The sequence below is a fragment of the Microcebus murinus genome, chromosome 8, assembly GCF_040939455.1.
Source record: "Microcebus murinus isolate Inina chromosome 8, M.murinus_Inina_mat1.0, whole genome shotgun sequence".
Taxonomy (NCBI): Eukaryota; Metazoa; Chordata; class Mammalia; order Primates; family Cheirogaleidae; genus Microcebus; species Microcebus murinus.
Window position 1 is genome coordinate 81,824,394 of NC_134111.1, and position 16,797 is coordinate 81,841,190.

The window sequence follows — 16,797 nt, forward strand, 5'->3', positions numbered from 1 at the left end:
CTCTGAGGTAAACTTTAGAATAACTTTGGTCCAAAACAATACTTTTGTGATTCTGATAAGAATTACATTCTATTTATAAATTAATTGGGAGAAAATTGACATTCTTATGTTACAATACTGTCTTGGAACAGGACATTTCTCTTCATATAGGAATGTCCTCTTACATTCCTCCTCAGTAAACTTTTGATGTTTTCTTTATGTAGGTCCCTGTTAAGTTTGATCCAAAATATTTTATATTTTCATTGTTATTGTTTCTGGGATAATTCATTTGATTGTATATGCTATATAGTTATTATTGGTACTTATAAATACTGCTGACTTTTATAAATTTATTTAAAATAAAACTCCAATTCTAACAGGTATCATTTAACTGTAGAAGTAAATGATTATTTCATCTGGAAATAATTTATTTTAATTTATTTGACTTTTTGATGTTAAGATTTTAACTTTGCAGATAATCCTAACATGTTGATGTTTTTCTTTCTTCTAATTGCTTCCAAGTACAGATAATGTCCTCAACCCCATTTGAAGCACTCAAGTTTTATTTTGTAGTTTTTAATGTTTTATTTAAAATTCTTGGCGCTAACTAGAATTTATTTTGATTATGGTATAAAATGAGTGTGCAGAAAAAACTTTACTCAGAAAGACAATAATAATACCATTTATTGAATAATAATACTATTATAATACTCAATAACAATACTGTTTATTGAATGGTTCTCCACTTTCTTTTCTCATTGATATACAGTTCTTCCCTGATCAAATAATAGACTATTAGTCTGCTTCATCAACCTATTTTCCTAAATATAAGCAAAATATAATCTATGCTAACTATTACAGATTTTTGTCATGTTTCCATATTGGTTGGGCTAGATTATCTCAATACTTTTTCCAGTAATTTCTTTTATATTTTTCCCTGTTTAAGTCTTCTCAGTGGGCCTTATAGTTATTTTGCTGAGTCAAGCAAATTCTATTAGAACTTTTAAGTTACAATGCATTAAACATATAAACTAATAGGGAAAATTGATATCCTTATTAATCTTACCATGCAGGAATGCTGTTTCTTCACATTTATTTAATTTTTCTATTATATTTACCAGTAATATTTCATAATTTTCATTCAATATATATTACACATTTTTTGTTAAGGTTGTTCCTTTGTATTTTCTACGTGTGTGTGTGATTTGTGAAAAGTGAATATTAAAAATTAAGGATTTGCTTTTATTCTTTTGTTAAATTTTATTTCCTTAGAATGCAAAAATAATAAGGATGAAGGATGTAAAACAGTATATAAAGTACAAGAATTGTAAATGTGACATACCAGGTGATGGAGATATGATACAGTCGCCTACAAATTTATTTTCAGCAAGATCTCCTTTTATTTCAGTCTTTTTTAACAATGTTTCAAAGTGAAAATGAAGAGGCATATCTGGAAAAATACAGTAAAAAAAGTATTTTCAGTGAATACCACTCTTTATAGACTACAATATTAAGATTGCTTTTTTCTATGTATAGCACATAAGCTTAGAAAAATAAGCAAAAGTTTGAAAAGTAATAACTATCAAAAGTGGCAAAATACTCTTTCTGATCATGTTGGGAGAAATATTTTGGAAATTACTGATTTAGGTAATCAGTAATTTAAACAAATTTTAGTTTGTTTACTTAGTAAACAAACTAAAAAGAGAACAGCTGAACAACCTCATGAACTTTCTATAATAGTACATAAGGTGAGCAGTAATTATAAATATTAAATACTATTCACAAATGAATGGAAACAAATGTACTGAAGATATCTTTAAGAAAACCTGCTGCTGGCCGGGCGCTGTGGCTCACGCCTGTAATCCTAGCTCTTGGGAGGCCGAGGCGGGCGGATTGCTCAAGGTCAGGAGTTCAAAACCAGCCTGAGCAAGAGCGAGACCCCGTCTCTACTATAAATAGAAAGAAATTAATTGGCCAACTGATATATATATAAAAAATTAGCCGGGCATGGTGGCGCATGCCTGTAGTCCCAGCTACCCGGGAGGCTGAGGCAGAAGGATCACTCGAGCCCAGGAGTTTGAGGTTGCTGTGAGCTAGGCTGACGCCACGGCACTCACTCTAGCCTGGGCAACAAAGCGAGACTCTGTCTCAAAAAAAAACAAAAAAAAAAAAAAAAAAAGAAAACCTGCTGCTAAACCTGGCTGATTCTAAATTCATTCCACCTCACCCCCACAAACTTTGCATCTGAAATAATGAGGTTTCAAAAAAATATAATTACATAGTTTTAATTACTTGGAGGAAAACCACTATAATTCAAATCCAACTTTTTATGAAAACATCAAGTTTTACATTCCTTTAGTTTACTAATATTATTACACAATACAAATCTTACAAAAAACTAAAACTGTTTGACAAACTAGTTCTCTTTCTTTAAATAGAGACAGACATCCATGTTTACATTCAATATTCTCACAACCAAAAAGGAGCTAAGTAATAAAGTAGGTGTACTTCACATTCATTAACACATTAACTGCCATGTGAGGCATATTTAACTCACTACTTTTGAGCAGGGGGCCTCAAAAAGCATATGTAATTCACACATCTCTTTACCTTAGGAACCACATGAACTATTTTTCAAGTTGCATATAAGTCACACACAGAGAACAATAAAAAAATAACAGATTTTTCGTTAAATTACAAAGGATCATTTTGTTTTCGAAGTTTTTGTTTTATTTTTGTAATAAAACACTATGATCCCAAGAAGAAAAAATTTTTTTCTAATGTGGCAGTCAGTGTGTTAAGAGTTTTTATTCAATCAAGAAAGTAAAATAAGAATCATCTTTAAGATAATTTATTAATAAGGACACCTAAACTTTCCCTGAGAAACATTTTATAAAGCAGTTGATCTATTGAAAATTTTGCTTCTGAAAGAAGATACCTTCTTAATAAAACTAATTATGAACAAATAAAGCAGGATAGACCCAGGAAGAGTCTGGATTTTAAAGAAAAGATGTCTCTCCCCCTCAAATGACATATTATAATGGCAGGTCTATATTCAACTGTGGAATATACAAAAACAAAAAAATTGGTTCATAAGTATCATCATGGAGTTTCTCTCCAGGGACAGAGGTAGGATGGGTTTGAATCCTAGTACTATAATATCATATGAAAACTTTATGACAAAATGAAAATGAAACTATAAATTAAATATTCTCCCTTAAATACTGCTTAAAGATATCAGGATTCTGATATTGTCCAATTACCTATACATAAGTTTGTTTCTGCAAAGAAATACTACTTTTATAAAGAAAATATCACCTACTACTGTTTTTTGTGAGTTATGGGAAAACGTGATGTGACAAGACAAAGTCCTTGTTCACTTATAAACCTTTCTCTACCCATGCTGTGACCTATAGATTTTTATCAAAATATTTCATAGCACTTTATTGTACATTAGTTTACATTTCAGTTGTGTTAAACACAAATGCAAGTACTTTGAGGGATTTATTTGTATTTATACTCCTAGCACCTATATAGTACATTGTCTATAGTAGGTATTGAGATTTTTATTAAATGAATGCAAAAAAGAATGAATAACCCTAACCAGTAGGTAAATAAGCTAATTTTATTTATTAGAGGAAGCATAAGAGTCTTAGCATAAGGGACATTTATATCACCTTTCAAAGTTACGTCATCAGAAAAATATATTTGCTAATAATAAAACAGGCAGTAAAGTAATGGTTAGGAGTTTGGTTCTGGAAAATGACTACCTAAGATTAAATCCTGGGTCATCATTTATTAGCTGAGTAATCCTGAATAACTTTAACATATCTCTAAGCTTGATTTTTCTCTTATGTAAGATGAAGAAGACAAAAGTATCTATTCTGGAGTTGTGAGAATTAAATAAAAGTAATGTGCTTAGTATATGGAGGGCCCAGTGTATGGTAAGACTAAATGTTAGCTGCATTATTATTGCTATATTATTATTTCTATTAAGGTTTTCTCAAAGGTGGAATAATATAGTTCCTGTTAGAAATTTAACTTCAAAGTATGGTGTAGTTAAGAATTCATTCTACTACCGACAAAAACTAAGCTAAGAATCAGGGCAGGGGAATAGGTCCAAAACATCATGCTTTACAAAGAGAATCAGTCTCTTGATTTTGCAAATTTAAAAGATGATTAGAATCACAAGTTGAAAACAAAACAAAAGCCCATGTGAGATATGCCACAATAAAGATAAGAACCTGAGATAACCAATGTGAGGGATGTTTCTACCCTAAATATTTAGTTCCAATATAAATAAGACTAAAAAGGTTCCCACAACCACCCTCAAAAAAAAAAAAAAAAAAAAAAAAAAATCAAGAACAGGCAATTTAAAACCACCTTAGGGTTGTGGGGCTATGCCTCATTTACTCAGTCATAGATTATAGATACTCGAGGTTGAAAAGTTGGACTATACTTATAGATGGACAGTTTTCTTCCCTCTTGGAAAAACTCAATGCAGACTATAAATGGAGGAATATATGGTAGGGAAAACTCCATGCAAATCAGAACATTAGAAAAAGAATACTGAATTCCTATTACTGAAAAGCATTTCAGCAGCACAGCCATGCCACCAATAAAATGTTCAAAATTAAACAAAATGAAAACTTAGTTATTTCCCAAAGTAAATCAAATTGGTTTGGAAGGGATTAAAGAATCAATGTAGAACAATAAGACTGCATGCGACTAAATTAATTCCTCATAGGGACTGTTTAGTTCTAATGTCTAGTGACAAAGTAATTGATAAAAATAAAATTTTATTAGATTCCCTGTATTCATAGGATTAGATATCACTTTAGAAAAACTCCAGTTACTAAGAAATTTTTACGAGGAGGCTTACCTGATGGCAATGATAGAACAGAATGGAAAGAGGAATCTAACTCTGATACATGTTCTCTTAATAGCCGAGACTCTGAATTGTGTTCAAAGCTACTCCAAGTCGAAGCTGATTGTAGGCAAGGCATTTGTGTAGTATTTAAAAATGTCTCTTTTGAAGGCAAAGTCTGCAAGGAAAAAAAAATAATTCAAAGACTTCATATTTGCTTGAAAACAGAATGAAAGACAGTGTAACAGTTATAATACAGTATGTGAGTGACACCAGAAGAAAATCCTGGCTTACTAAATCACCTTAGATGCAACACTTCAAAATGATGTAGAATAAGTGAGACAAGCCATTGAAGAATTGGCCATGAATCTAGTGAGATTTGACTAGACCCTTTTTGGTTTTTCAAAATGAAGAACAATGTCTATGAAAATGGTTCTTTCTCACAGTAAAGAGAAAAGAATCTTTAAGTGTGGCATAGCTCTGCATTTATTTAAGTCATCTTTAATTTCATTCAATAAAACTTTATAACTTTCTTCTATAAAATTATTACACATATTTTGTTATATGTATTCCTAATTAACTTTAATACTTACTTCAATTGTAAAAGATTTAAAAATACAAATTAACTTTTATATGTTGAATGTATCCTACAACTTTGCTGCTTTCTTATTCTAATAATACATAGGTTCTTTTAATCTTCTATTTAATCATATTAGCTGCAAATAACAGTTTAATCTCTTTTATTCAATCCTAATATGTTTATTATTAGGTTATTAAGTATTGACTGTCCAATTTTCTTAAGTACTAAGTTTGATAGTTGATATCTGACATTTCACTTTTGACATTTCTGTCAGTTTTTTTTTTTAATTGTGAAGGTACATCCTCATTCTTTTAAATGCATATTTTGGCTTGTGATTATCTTTCATATCTTTTTTGGAGCAATTTTTGTGAAACCATGGATAAGTAAAAAAAATCATGTTATTTTTGAATATGAGTTCTGTCATGGAAACAATGCAGTGCAGACAGCTTAAAATATCAATGAAGTGTTTGAGAAGGATGTGGCTAATGAATGCACAGTATGTTGATGGTTGCAGAAGTTCTGTTCTGATGAGCAATACAGATGACCTGAGACCAACGTGGATAATGATGAGCTGAAAGCTATAGTGGAAGTGAATCCATCTCAACCTACGCATGAATTAGCAGAAAGGTTTGACATTGCTATTCCAACAGTGTTGGACCATTTGAAACAAATGGGCAAGGTAAAGAAATAGATAGTTACTGCATGAATTAAACAAGCATCAGAAGAAAAATCATCTCGAAGCTTGCCTTTGCTGTCACTACATAAAGGCAAACCATTTCTACACCGTCTTGTTACACATGATGAAAAATGGATTCTTTTTGACAATCTCAAGCATTCAGCACAATGGTTGGATAAAGACAAAGTGCTGAAATACAGTCCAAAATTGAATATTCATCAAAAAAAAAGCTAATGGTGTCTGTTTGGTGGTCCAGCGTTGGTATTATCCACTACAGCTTCATGAAACCTGGTCAGTTATTACGGCAGATGTCCACTACAACCAGTTAGATGAAATGGTGAGGATGCTGTGATTAAGCAGCCAAGATTGGTCAATAGAGGTGGGCCAATCCTCTTGTAAGACCACATGTTGCAGAAAAACAACGCTGCTGAAACTACAGAAGCTGGACTTAGAAACTCTCTGTCATCCACCGTATTCACCAGTCAGTAGTATCAACTGACTACTACTTTTTCCAGGCTTTGGACCACTTTTTGCAAGGAAAAATATTCAATTTTCAACTAGCTGTGGACAATGTTTTTTGCAATTTCATTACCACTCGCTCTCCAGGCTTCTTTGCTGCTGGCATAAGTACGCTACCATTAAGACGGCAAAACTGTGTCAATAGTTTAAGCACATCCTTTGATAATTGTACTCCATCTTGTTTGAGATATAATAAACTACAATTTTGATTAGAAATCGAACATTTCATATTTAATGACCTAATATTACTTAGGGAGTTCTAACTATGCTAGATAGGTTCACTAGTCCAGTAATGAATACAAATGATCAAAGGAGATATTCTTGTTTTGTTCCTGATTATAACAGGAATGGGTTTTAATTTATTAGAATGAAGAATGATGTGCATTGCAGGATTTTTTTTTTTTTTTGGTATGTTCTTTATCAGGATATATTCCTAGCTTGCCAAAAACTTTTAAAAATATGTTAAGATTGAATTTACTCATACTTTTTCTGAATCTATTAAAATGAATACTTGGCTTTTCTTTATTAATGTGGTGAACTCCATTAACAGATTCTTAAATGTCAAACTGAACATATTTTTCTTGAGGAATCTTCTAGGAGCTTATCAAGTTTATTAACCACTTCAAAGAGCCACCAAATGGACTTCATGACTTTCTATATTGTATGTTTGTTTTATATTTAATTGAATCCTACCATTCTTTAAGGTTAATAAAATATTTTGTTATATTTTTCTCCTAAGTTAACTTATACTTATGCATTCTTTTGCTTTCTTTTAATGTTTTCCCTAGTGATTACAATGTTTATCTTTAACCTATTAGCTTTGACAATATAATACAAATTATTCCTTTACCTTTTCCCTGAAAACTGAGACATTAGAACACTTTAACTCATTTACTCTCCTCTTTCTTTTTGTGTTGTTGTTAGGCATTTTAATTCTACATATATTTATATATTGCTCTATATTACCATTACTGCTTTTACTATCAACATTTATGTATACTGACTATAAATTTATCCCTTCTCATTGGTTTAGCTCCTTCCTATAATTTCCTACTTCCACCTGGGATCATATTTCTTCTCTCTTTATTATAATGTAGATTTGCTGTCAACAAATTCTCTCAATTTTTACTTATTTGAAGCATTTATATATTGTCTTTTTTTTTTTTTTTTTTGATACAGGGTCTTGATCTGTTGCCTGGGCTAGAGTGCAGTGGCATCCTCATAGCTCGCTGCACCCTCCAACTCCTGGGCTAGAGGGATCTCTTGACTCAGCCTCCCAAGTAGCTGGGACTACAGGTGGGCATCCATGCCCAGCTAATTTTTTTTTCTTATATTTTTGTAAAGAGGGGGTCTCACTGTGTTGACTCAGGCTGGTCTCAAACTCCTGGCCTCAAATGATCCTCCCATCTCAGTTTCCCAAAGTGCTAGGATTACAGGCATGAACCACCATGCCTAGCCATGTATATTATTGTTTTTTTAATGATATTTTTGTGGATATAAATTCTGGGTTGGCTTTTTTTTTTTCTTTCAGTAATTTAAGGATACTTTCATTCCTCTGGCTTCCATTGTTCCCATTAAGTAGTTAACTATGGGTCTTATTGTCCTCATTTAATGTAATGTGTCATTTTTCCCTCTGGCTTCTTTTACTAATTTCTCTGTGTCTTCACTTTTTTAGCAGGCTTACCATAAGATACTGTCTTAGTCTGTTTGGGTTGCTATAAAAAACGACTATAAACTGGGTGGCTTATAAATGACAGAAATTTATTTCTCACAGTTCTAGAGGCTGGAAAGTCCTAGATCAAAGTGCTAGCAGATTTGGTGTCTGGAAAGGGTCCACTTTCTCATGTACAGAGGCCATCTCCTTGCTGTAACCTCAGATGGCAGAAGAGGGGTGGGAGCTCTCTGGGGTCCTTTTTATAATGGCACTAATTCCATTCATAAGGGCTTACCCTTATAACCAAGTAAACTTCCAAAGGTCCCACCTCCAAATACTATCACATTGGGATTATGTTTCTATATATGCATTTTGAGGGGGACATATTCAGTCTATAGCATTCTATCCCAGACTGCCCAAATTCCATTAGACCTGAAGGCTCCAGAATAATCCTCTTTTGCTTTATGCTCTGCCTTGCAGACCCACTGGGGCTGTGATCCTGCCTCCAAAGCTATCACAGGTTAGAGTCTCAAGCCTGTGGCTCCGCCTGGTGGTGATCCTGCCTCCACCATTCTTGCCAACTAGGGTCCTGCCTGTGGCTCTCCCAGGCTGGAATGGTGCACCAGTGGCTTTTCCAGGCAAAGCCCAAGCCACAGTTCCCTGTGTGTGGGTGGAGACTGTGCTGTGTTGACACTACCAAAATTTGCCACCTGTACCTTCTACAGGGCTAGCCATCATATCCTGTGCTCCATTAGGATTCACTGGAGCCACCCCTGGGTTAGCTGGAGGCACCAATGTGGAAAGCAGATGTGAGATGCCATTGGACGGCGCATGCTGAGGTCCCACAGGCTCTGTTGGCTGCACGTTTGAAACTGTTCCACCCCCAGGGTCTTTGCCCTCTGGGCCTTTGATGGGAGGGCAGCTCTGATGATTTCTAAATTGCCTTCAGGGTAAGAGGGGTTGCAGAAACCAGCTCTCTGGAGTCATATATTAGACCTTCTCTGCTAACTTTTCCAATTCTTTTTTCTCTCTGTGCTTCATTTTGTGTAATTTCATTCAGGTCTATCTTCCAACTCAATTCTCTTTTCAGCTGTATCTATCCACCTTTTAGTTATGTTAGCAATATTCTAATTTATTTTCCTTAAATATATGAAACATTTTTATATTCTGTATAATTCTAATATCTGAAGTTATTTTTGTAGCTTTATGTGTGTGTATACATATATACACACATATGTATTTTTTTTTTTTTTTTTTTTTTTTTGAGACAGAGTCTCGCTTTGTTGCCCAGGCTAGAGTGAGTGCCGTGGCGTCAGCCTAGCTCACAGCAACCTCAAACTCCTGGGCTCGAGTGATCCTTCTGCCTCAGCCTCCCGGGTAGCTGGGACTACAGGCATGCGCCACCATGCCCGGCTAATTTTTTGTATATATATCAGTTGGCCAATTAATTTCTTTCTATTTATAGTAGAGACGGGGTCTCGCTCTTGCTCAGGCTGGTTTTGAACTCCTGACCTTGAGCAATCCGCCCGCCTCGGCCTCCCAAGAGCTAGGATTACAGGCGTGAGCCACAGCGCCCGGCCTACACATATGTATTTTATAGAGATTTATTTTTATATATACATATATATGCATGCATATACATATATATGTAATTTTCTTTCTACTGACTGTCATCATGTTGCCTTATTGTGTGTTTTATAATTTTTTTCTCATTAGGAATTCATTTTTGTTAAAACTTTATTCATTGGATTTTTAGAAGTTTCTCTTGACAGTTCATTAACCTAGAAAGGATGTATATTTGTTTCAGACAACCATCTGGAAAAGTAGCTAACCTATTTTAAAAGCCAATTCCTGTCTTTTTTTTTTTTTTTTTTTTTTTTAAGTAAAGCACTTTTTTTTTTTTAAGTAAAGCACTTTTTTAAGTAAAGCATGATTTCAGACTTCAAAGATGAAAGAGGCCTCACTTGTTATAATTTCTATTTATAGCAGAGACTCTATTTTCCCTTTTCAGACAGAGCCCAAGGCAGAGAATGGCAAGTTCTTTGCATGTCTTTGCAGCAGGTTTGAGTTGTAGTTCATCCATTCATAAAGTCATTATCCTTTAGAAACTCTTGGCTTTATGCAGATCTCAAAAATGACTCTTCATGGCTTCTAATTTCTAGGTTTTGCCTCTAGTCACTCTCAAGAATATTAAAAATTTCTGTTGGATTTAATTGGAAGATACTCATAAAAAATCTTCAGGCTTCAATGGTCATTTCTTTTGTGGATTCTTGATATGTTTCTCTCTTTATCTTTAGTTCTCTTTCTCTCTTTTATATTTTAATTTGAGACAGAGTCTTGTTCTGTTGCCTGCGTAGAATGCATTGGTATCATGGTAGCTCGTTGCAACCTCAAACTCCTGGGCTCAAGCCATCCTCTTGCCTCAGCCTTCCAAGTAGCTGGGACTATAGGCGTGCACCACCATGCCGAGCTAATTTTTCCATTAGCGAACGGGTCTCATTCTTGCTCAGGCTGGTCTTGAATCCTGAGCTCAAGCAATCCTCCCACCTGGCCACCATGACAGGTCTAGTGTGTTTTTTTTAATCACAATTGAATTAAATTAATAATCAGTGACAGATAGATATTTGGAAAATCCACCCAAATTTGGAAATTAAATGTAATTCTAAATGATCCAGGGCCAAAAAAGAAATCATATAAAAATTAGAAAATATTTTGAACTAAAAACATATCAAAGTTTGTGAGATGCTGAAGCAGTGCTCAAAAGGAAAATTTCAAAATTTTTATATACTTATATTAGAAAAAAAGAATGACTGAACATCAATTTTATAAGTTACCACCTTAAGCTAGAAAAACAAAGGTAATTAAACCCAAAGTAAGCACCATTTACATATGATACCACCACACACCCAGTAGAATGGCTAAAATTAAAAGGACTGATAATATTGTGGTATGGTAAGGAGAGGGAACAACTGGAACGCTCATATATTGCTGATGGTAAAGTAAAATGATACCATCCAAAACAATGACACAAAAAGTTGTACAAGAATATTTATAGCAGCTTTATTCATTCATAATAGCCCTAACCAACAACCCAAATGTCAAACAGCAGATTAATGGATAAACAAATTGTGATATAGTCACAAGATGATAAAATACTATTGTTTTATATTCTCTTTTAATCCTCATTCATTCCCCTCCCCCCACTGGCAATCATTCTAATGTGTCTGATCTGGATTCTTTTATTTGCATGTATTATTGTAGAACATACTATAATTTTAATATTTAAATCTACATAATGGTATTGTTCTGGAAATCTCATTCTGGGTCCATTTGTCTATACTTGAGCCAGTTCCCATATACTGTATTACTGTAAGTTAGCATCTGATAGTTCTACCACCTATCCACACTCCCCCCCTTTTTTTGAAAATACACTTAAGTTGGTACTCATAGACCTTTACTTGTCAATATTCACTTTTAAACAAGTTACTAAGTTTAAATGAAAATACAGTTAAAATTTTGACTGAGATTACCTTTAATTCAGGAAACTGAATGTTTCCCACTGAGCCTTTATTTTATATCCTGTATAAAAACTTTAATTTCTATAGCAGTCTTACGTATTTTTGGTCAATTCTCAGAAAACTGACAATCTGCTTTTGGGAATGTATCTTGTTTTTTAATTATATTCTAATTGGTTATTACTTATGTGGAGAAATGGTTTTAGTTCTAGTAATTTATTGATTTTGTTGTATTTCTCTATGAAATTATTTCATCTGAAAATAATGAGTTTTTTTGAGACAGAGTCTCACCCTGTTGCCCAGGCTAGAGTGCGTGTCATCAGCCTAGCTCACAGCAACCTCAAATTCCTGGGCTCAAGCAATCCCTTTGCCTCAGCCTCCCCAGTAGCTACCCACCATGCCCACCTAATTTTTTTCTATATATTTTTAGCCACAATTAATTTCCTTCTGTTTTTAGTAGAGATAGGGTCTCGCTCTTGCTCAGGATGGTCTCAAACTCCTGACCTTGAGCAATCCTCCCACCTCAGCCTCCCACAGTGCTAGGATTACAGGCATGAGCCACCACACTGCACCAATAATGACAGTTTTATTTCACTCCTACATTCAAAATAATTTACTTTGGAGACATTGCTCCATTTTCTTCTAGCATCTAGAGTCATTAATGAAAATTTCAGTGACAGTTTCATTCTTATCCATTATAGGTAATGCATTGCTTTTGTTAGCTTTATTTTCCTTTCAGATGCTTTAAGGTCTTATGTTCTAGATATTCGGAAATTTCATGAGAATCTGTTCAGGTGTGGGCTATTTATTTATTTTAATTCATAATGCTGAACAGTTTATGGGCCTTTTCAAACTGAAGACACTGTATGTTCTTTTTAGCTGTGGGAAATACTCATGTTTAATTTTTCTCTGTGTTCTAGGAGATTTCTTTGACTTTATATTCTATTTATTATACTAAAATTTTAATTCCAGAAATTTTTAATTTCTAAAGGTACTTTTATATTACAATAGGCTGTTCTGGAAGTTATTTTCTGCTCTTTGAATTATCTATTTCCACCAAGGTCAGCTATATTCTCTTGGCCTTTTTTGCTGCTGGTTTTTTCTCATAGTTTAATCACTCAGATATACTAGAATGCTTTAACTCTAGACTTCTGTGTGGCTTGTTCCGTCTTCACTTCAATCAAGTCTCTAATCAAATGTCAATTACTCCAGAAAGACCTTCATGCTATCTTATCTAAAATAAACTCCCCTTTTCCCCAGAAAACTATCACCTTTAGTTCTATATTTTTTCCAAATCATATCATTAGTTACAATTTATATTGTTTCTCTCTCCCCATTGAATATAGCTCCATGAAGGCAAGAACCCTTTCAATCATGTTCATCATGGTATCTCCAATGTGTAGGCATTGTGTGGCACACAGTAGGTACTTTGTATTTCTTAACTAGAAAATAAAAGAAGGAAGGGAAGAAAACAAAGTAGGAAAAACATAATAAATAGATTATTCTAAATAGCTGTATATGTCTCTGGTATTATATATGAAGGTCTATTTTCCCAATAGTTCTTCTTGAATGGAAAGACGAGAAATTTAGCAAACACAGGTTTTGCATACATGGATGGGACTTGTCAACTGGCAGGCTTAACCTAGTAGATTTCTGCATCCCCCAAGTCTCATTAATGTTAAGCAGATTCTAATTAACCTTGTGCTAGAGCCATGTGAAAGAATACTATGAAAAGATTTATATATCTAGTTTTTGAAGATAATCTATTAAAAGTCAGAAGTATAATTCACATGGTTATTGACCATTATGTGGTAGATAATTAAAATATTTTGTCCTTTGTAAAGACTCAACTGTGATCATGCAAACAATGTATTTTTAATTTTTAAGAAGTCTAAAAGAAGACTGGTTACATATCCACATTCTTTATATATACAGCTTTTCTAATGGGAAAACACAAAGAAGTGGGTAACTAATAAAGCAGCCCAGGAATAATAATAATAAGAAGAAGAATGTGTGTAGTAGGCTACAAAAAACCCTATTAGTGAAATAATGAATTAAAATGTTTTCATGCTTAGAAATGTTTTAAATGGTCAAAGAAGTATGCAAACTAGTACTGGCTCAGTTTCCCTAAGATTTTTCCAGAAACTAAAGATATATTATTCCCATTTGCTAAGCAACTCCCAAATTGCATAGGCAAATCATCTATAAACAATAAAGCAATGCATTCATTTATGTATTTATATATTGCCTTTTAAGAAATATGGAAAGTGAATTAGTCATTTTAACATGTAGTGTTGATATAATGATACCTTAATATAGGAACGGGAAAATAATATATGATGTCTGCTACTAGTCTTTCCCTCATTTGTGGTAAGCATTTCTAATTAATCATAGTATTCCCTTCCCCAAGCCCAGATGTCAAAATATTTCTCAAACAGAGCTTTAAACAGCCAATACCCACTATCAATCCATTGAAATAAGCGAGAGAGGTTGAGAATATTTGCCATTCTTTCCTCAGTGCCTTGCAAGAATTAATATACCACATGAAGAATGGGACATAGAGAAAACACATATAACTGAGGACCACATAAGTTTAAAGCATGTGACTCAGGGTTTATTTGTGTTCTGAAAGATTGATATAAAATGTTTCGCTTATCCACCTCACAGTGGAGCTTCTTATAGAATTATGAATGAGATGACATTAAATTGAGAACCAGATTTGGATCATATTCTACTGCTTCTTAATCCATAATGTGAGTTACTATTAAGACCTGACTTGGACATTTTACAAAGTCAATTCAGCAATACCATAATTTGCTTTGCCTCTTATTCCTTTTCCTCTTCTCTTTGAAAATGTTTCTTTAACAATATCAAATCAGTTCAGAAGACTAGTTATTTCTTCTTCAAAATGTTTTTTACATCTGTCTTTTTTATTCCACCACCTTCACTCCAACTCTTTATAATCTTACATCTAATTTATTATAAGTCTCTTAAGTGATTTGTTTCTATGGTGGATGAGAAACACCACCAGACAGAGTGTCTCTGCAGAAAAGACAAAATCTAACAGAAATTAGAAGAAAGCAGCAAGAAGACGAGCATACATCAGACAAGGGTCGGAAGGAGGGGTACCTGAGACCACGGGAGACTCCACGGGAGGAGGCTGCGGAGAAGAACTGGAAGCAGAGACCTCCGGAGCAGCCTGGAGATCAGCAGCAAGTAGGTGAAGTCGTTAACTTTCCCTTCCCTTGCATCTCAGACTGCTGGTGGGCTCCCCATCGGGTGGAGAGACCTGCAGACACCAGCCCAGAGACGGCCACCGCCAGCGAGCAGTAAGCCTGTAGCGGATATGGCACCAGGCTCCCAACTCCCCCAGGGCACTTCCCTGTACACAGACCTGAGCTACACGGCAGGCGACATATTGCCTCATTCTCCCTTCCCCCGACTCTATCCACGGCTGCCCAAAAAGGCAATATAGCCATCAGCCGGAGGCACCTCTAGGGAACAGGACCTTCCCTTTTGGGGCCCTGCAGCTGACTGAGGGGAACTCAGACGGTGAGCTCTCTACCCGCCAGCCCTCCCAGGTGCTGCTGGCCCAGTGATCCCCAGAGAGTGGGGCAGACCCTGAGGCTGAGAGACACAGACCCAGCTTAGGCTCCCCATGGGTGAATTGGGACTAGCACTCCTCTCCCTGGTGGGGATATAGTTTGAACTCTGGGGCCCAGAGGTCAGACCTGCAGACCAGATCCCATGCACCCAGGTCTTGCATTGCCTGGGGCACAGAAGGGATATGCACGAACAGCCTACTAAGGTGTGTGTGCCTTCAGGAGCAGATCAGCATTCTAGAGGGCAACCCTCCTCCAAAGGGAGGCTGTGCTCCCAGCCCAGGTGGCATTCCTGCGCAGGGAACCTTCCGGTTAGCATCACAGCCAGGAGAGGCCCAGTGATGTGAGGTTTGGCCTGCTGGCAGAGGCCCAGGAGTAGCCATGGAGTTGGGGAGGGTGGAAAGAAGCGAGGCCTGGTCCAGTCTGTAGGTCTCAGACAGCCCCACCCCCACATGTAGACTGAGCAGGGCCATTCCAATCCCGTCCACCCCCACCCCCCGCCACAGCTTTTCTTAGAAGCAGAGAACAGAACTTTGACCCCTGCTGATGGCATTGGTGGTGCCTGAGGGCAGGCTTACCCAATCCAGCTCCGCCCAGACTCACTCCTAGACCAGCCCTCACTGAGGGGGAGGAAAGGACACACCTGGAAGTCCCAGGGCCCCACCCACCACCTGAGACATTAGAGTGCCTCTCTAGAGGAACAAGAGCTGGTTACAGAACACAAAAACAACAGTGTAGCCTGTTCCTCCAAGCAAGCGCCACCTACTGATAGGGAGGACATTCTGCACACCCTTTTCACAGCACCTATGGACTCATTACACAGGGAATGGTTGAATCTCACCCACAGACACCACCTACTGGCTCAGAAACTAAACAAGGCGTGTGAATACCCAAGTGAAAACCTAAAGGAAAGAAGCAACAACTGATCGACATGAGAAGAAATCAGCAAAGGAACTCCGGAAATATGAAGAACCAAACGGAAATCACACCCCCAAAGAGGAACACCAGACCTTTAGAAATGGACACCAACCAAAATCAGGCAACCAAAATGACAGAAGAGAAATTCTGAATGTGGATCATAAGAAAATTCAACGACCTACAAGAACAACTCTATAGCCAACACAAAGAAACCACAAAAAGCCTCCAGGACCTGGAACAAAAGTTCACTAAAGAAATCAATACAATGAAGAAAAGTTTAACCGAACTCCTGGAAATGAAGAATCAATTCAGGGAACTACAAAATACAGTGGAAAGCCTCAAGAACAGGGTAGATCAAACAGAAGAAAGAATCTCAGAGATTGAAGATAACACCTTTCAATTAAATAAATCAGTCACAGAGATAGAGCAGAGAAACAAGAGAAAAGAGCAAAGCCTACAAGAGCTGTGGGATTATGTGAAGAAACCT

General features: G+C 35.8%; 1 protein-coding gene across 6 annotated transcripts in view; it reads right to left on the minus strand.

Annotated features, from left to right (window-relative positions):
• The window catches only part of KANSL1L (KAT8 regulatory NSL complex subunit 1 like), a 133,675-nt gene that overhangs the window by 17,544 nt on the left and 99,334 nt on the right, over positions 1-16,797 (minus strand). For all 6 annotated transcript variants that reach the window (XM_012751455.3, XM_012751454.3, XM_012751446.3 and 3 more), the window contains 2 exons: positions 4,862-5,024; positions 1,322-1,429 (listed from right to left, as the gene is read on the minus strand). In XM_012751455.3, the coding sequence (XP_012606909.2) occupies positions 1,322-1,429; positions 4,862-5,024 (271 nt within the window). The remainder of the gene's footprint in view (positions 1-1,321; positions 1,430-4,861; positions 5,025-16,797) is intronic.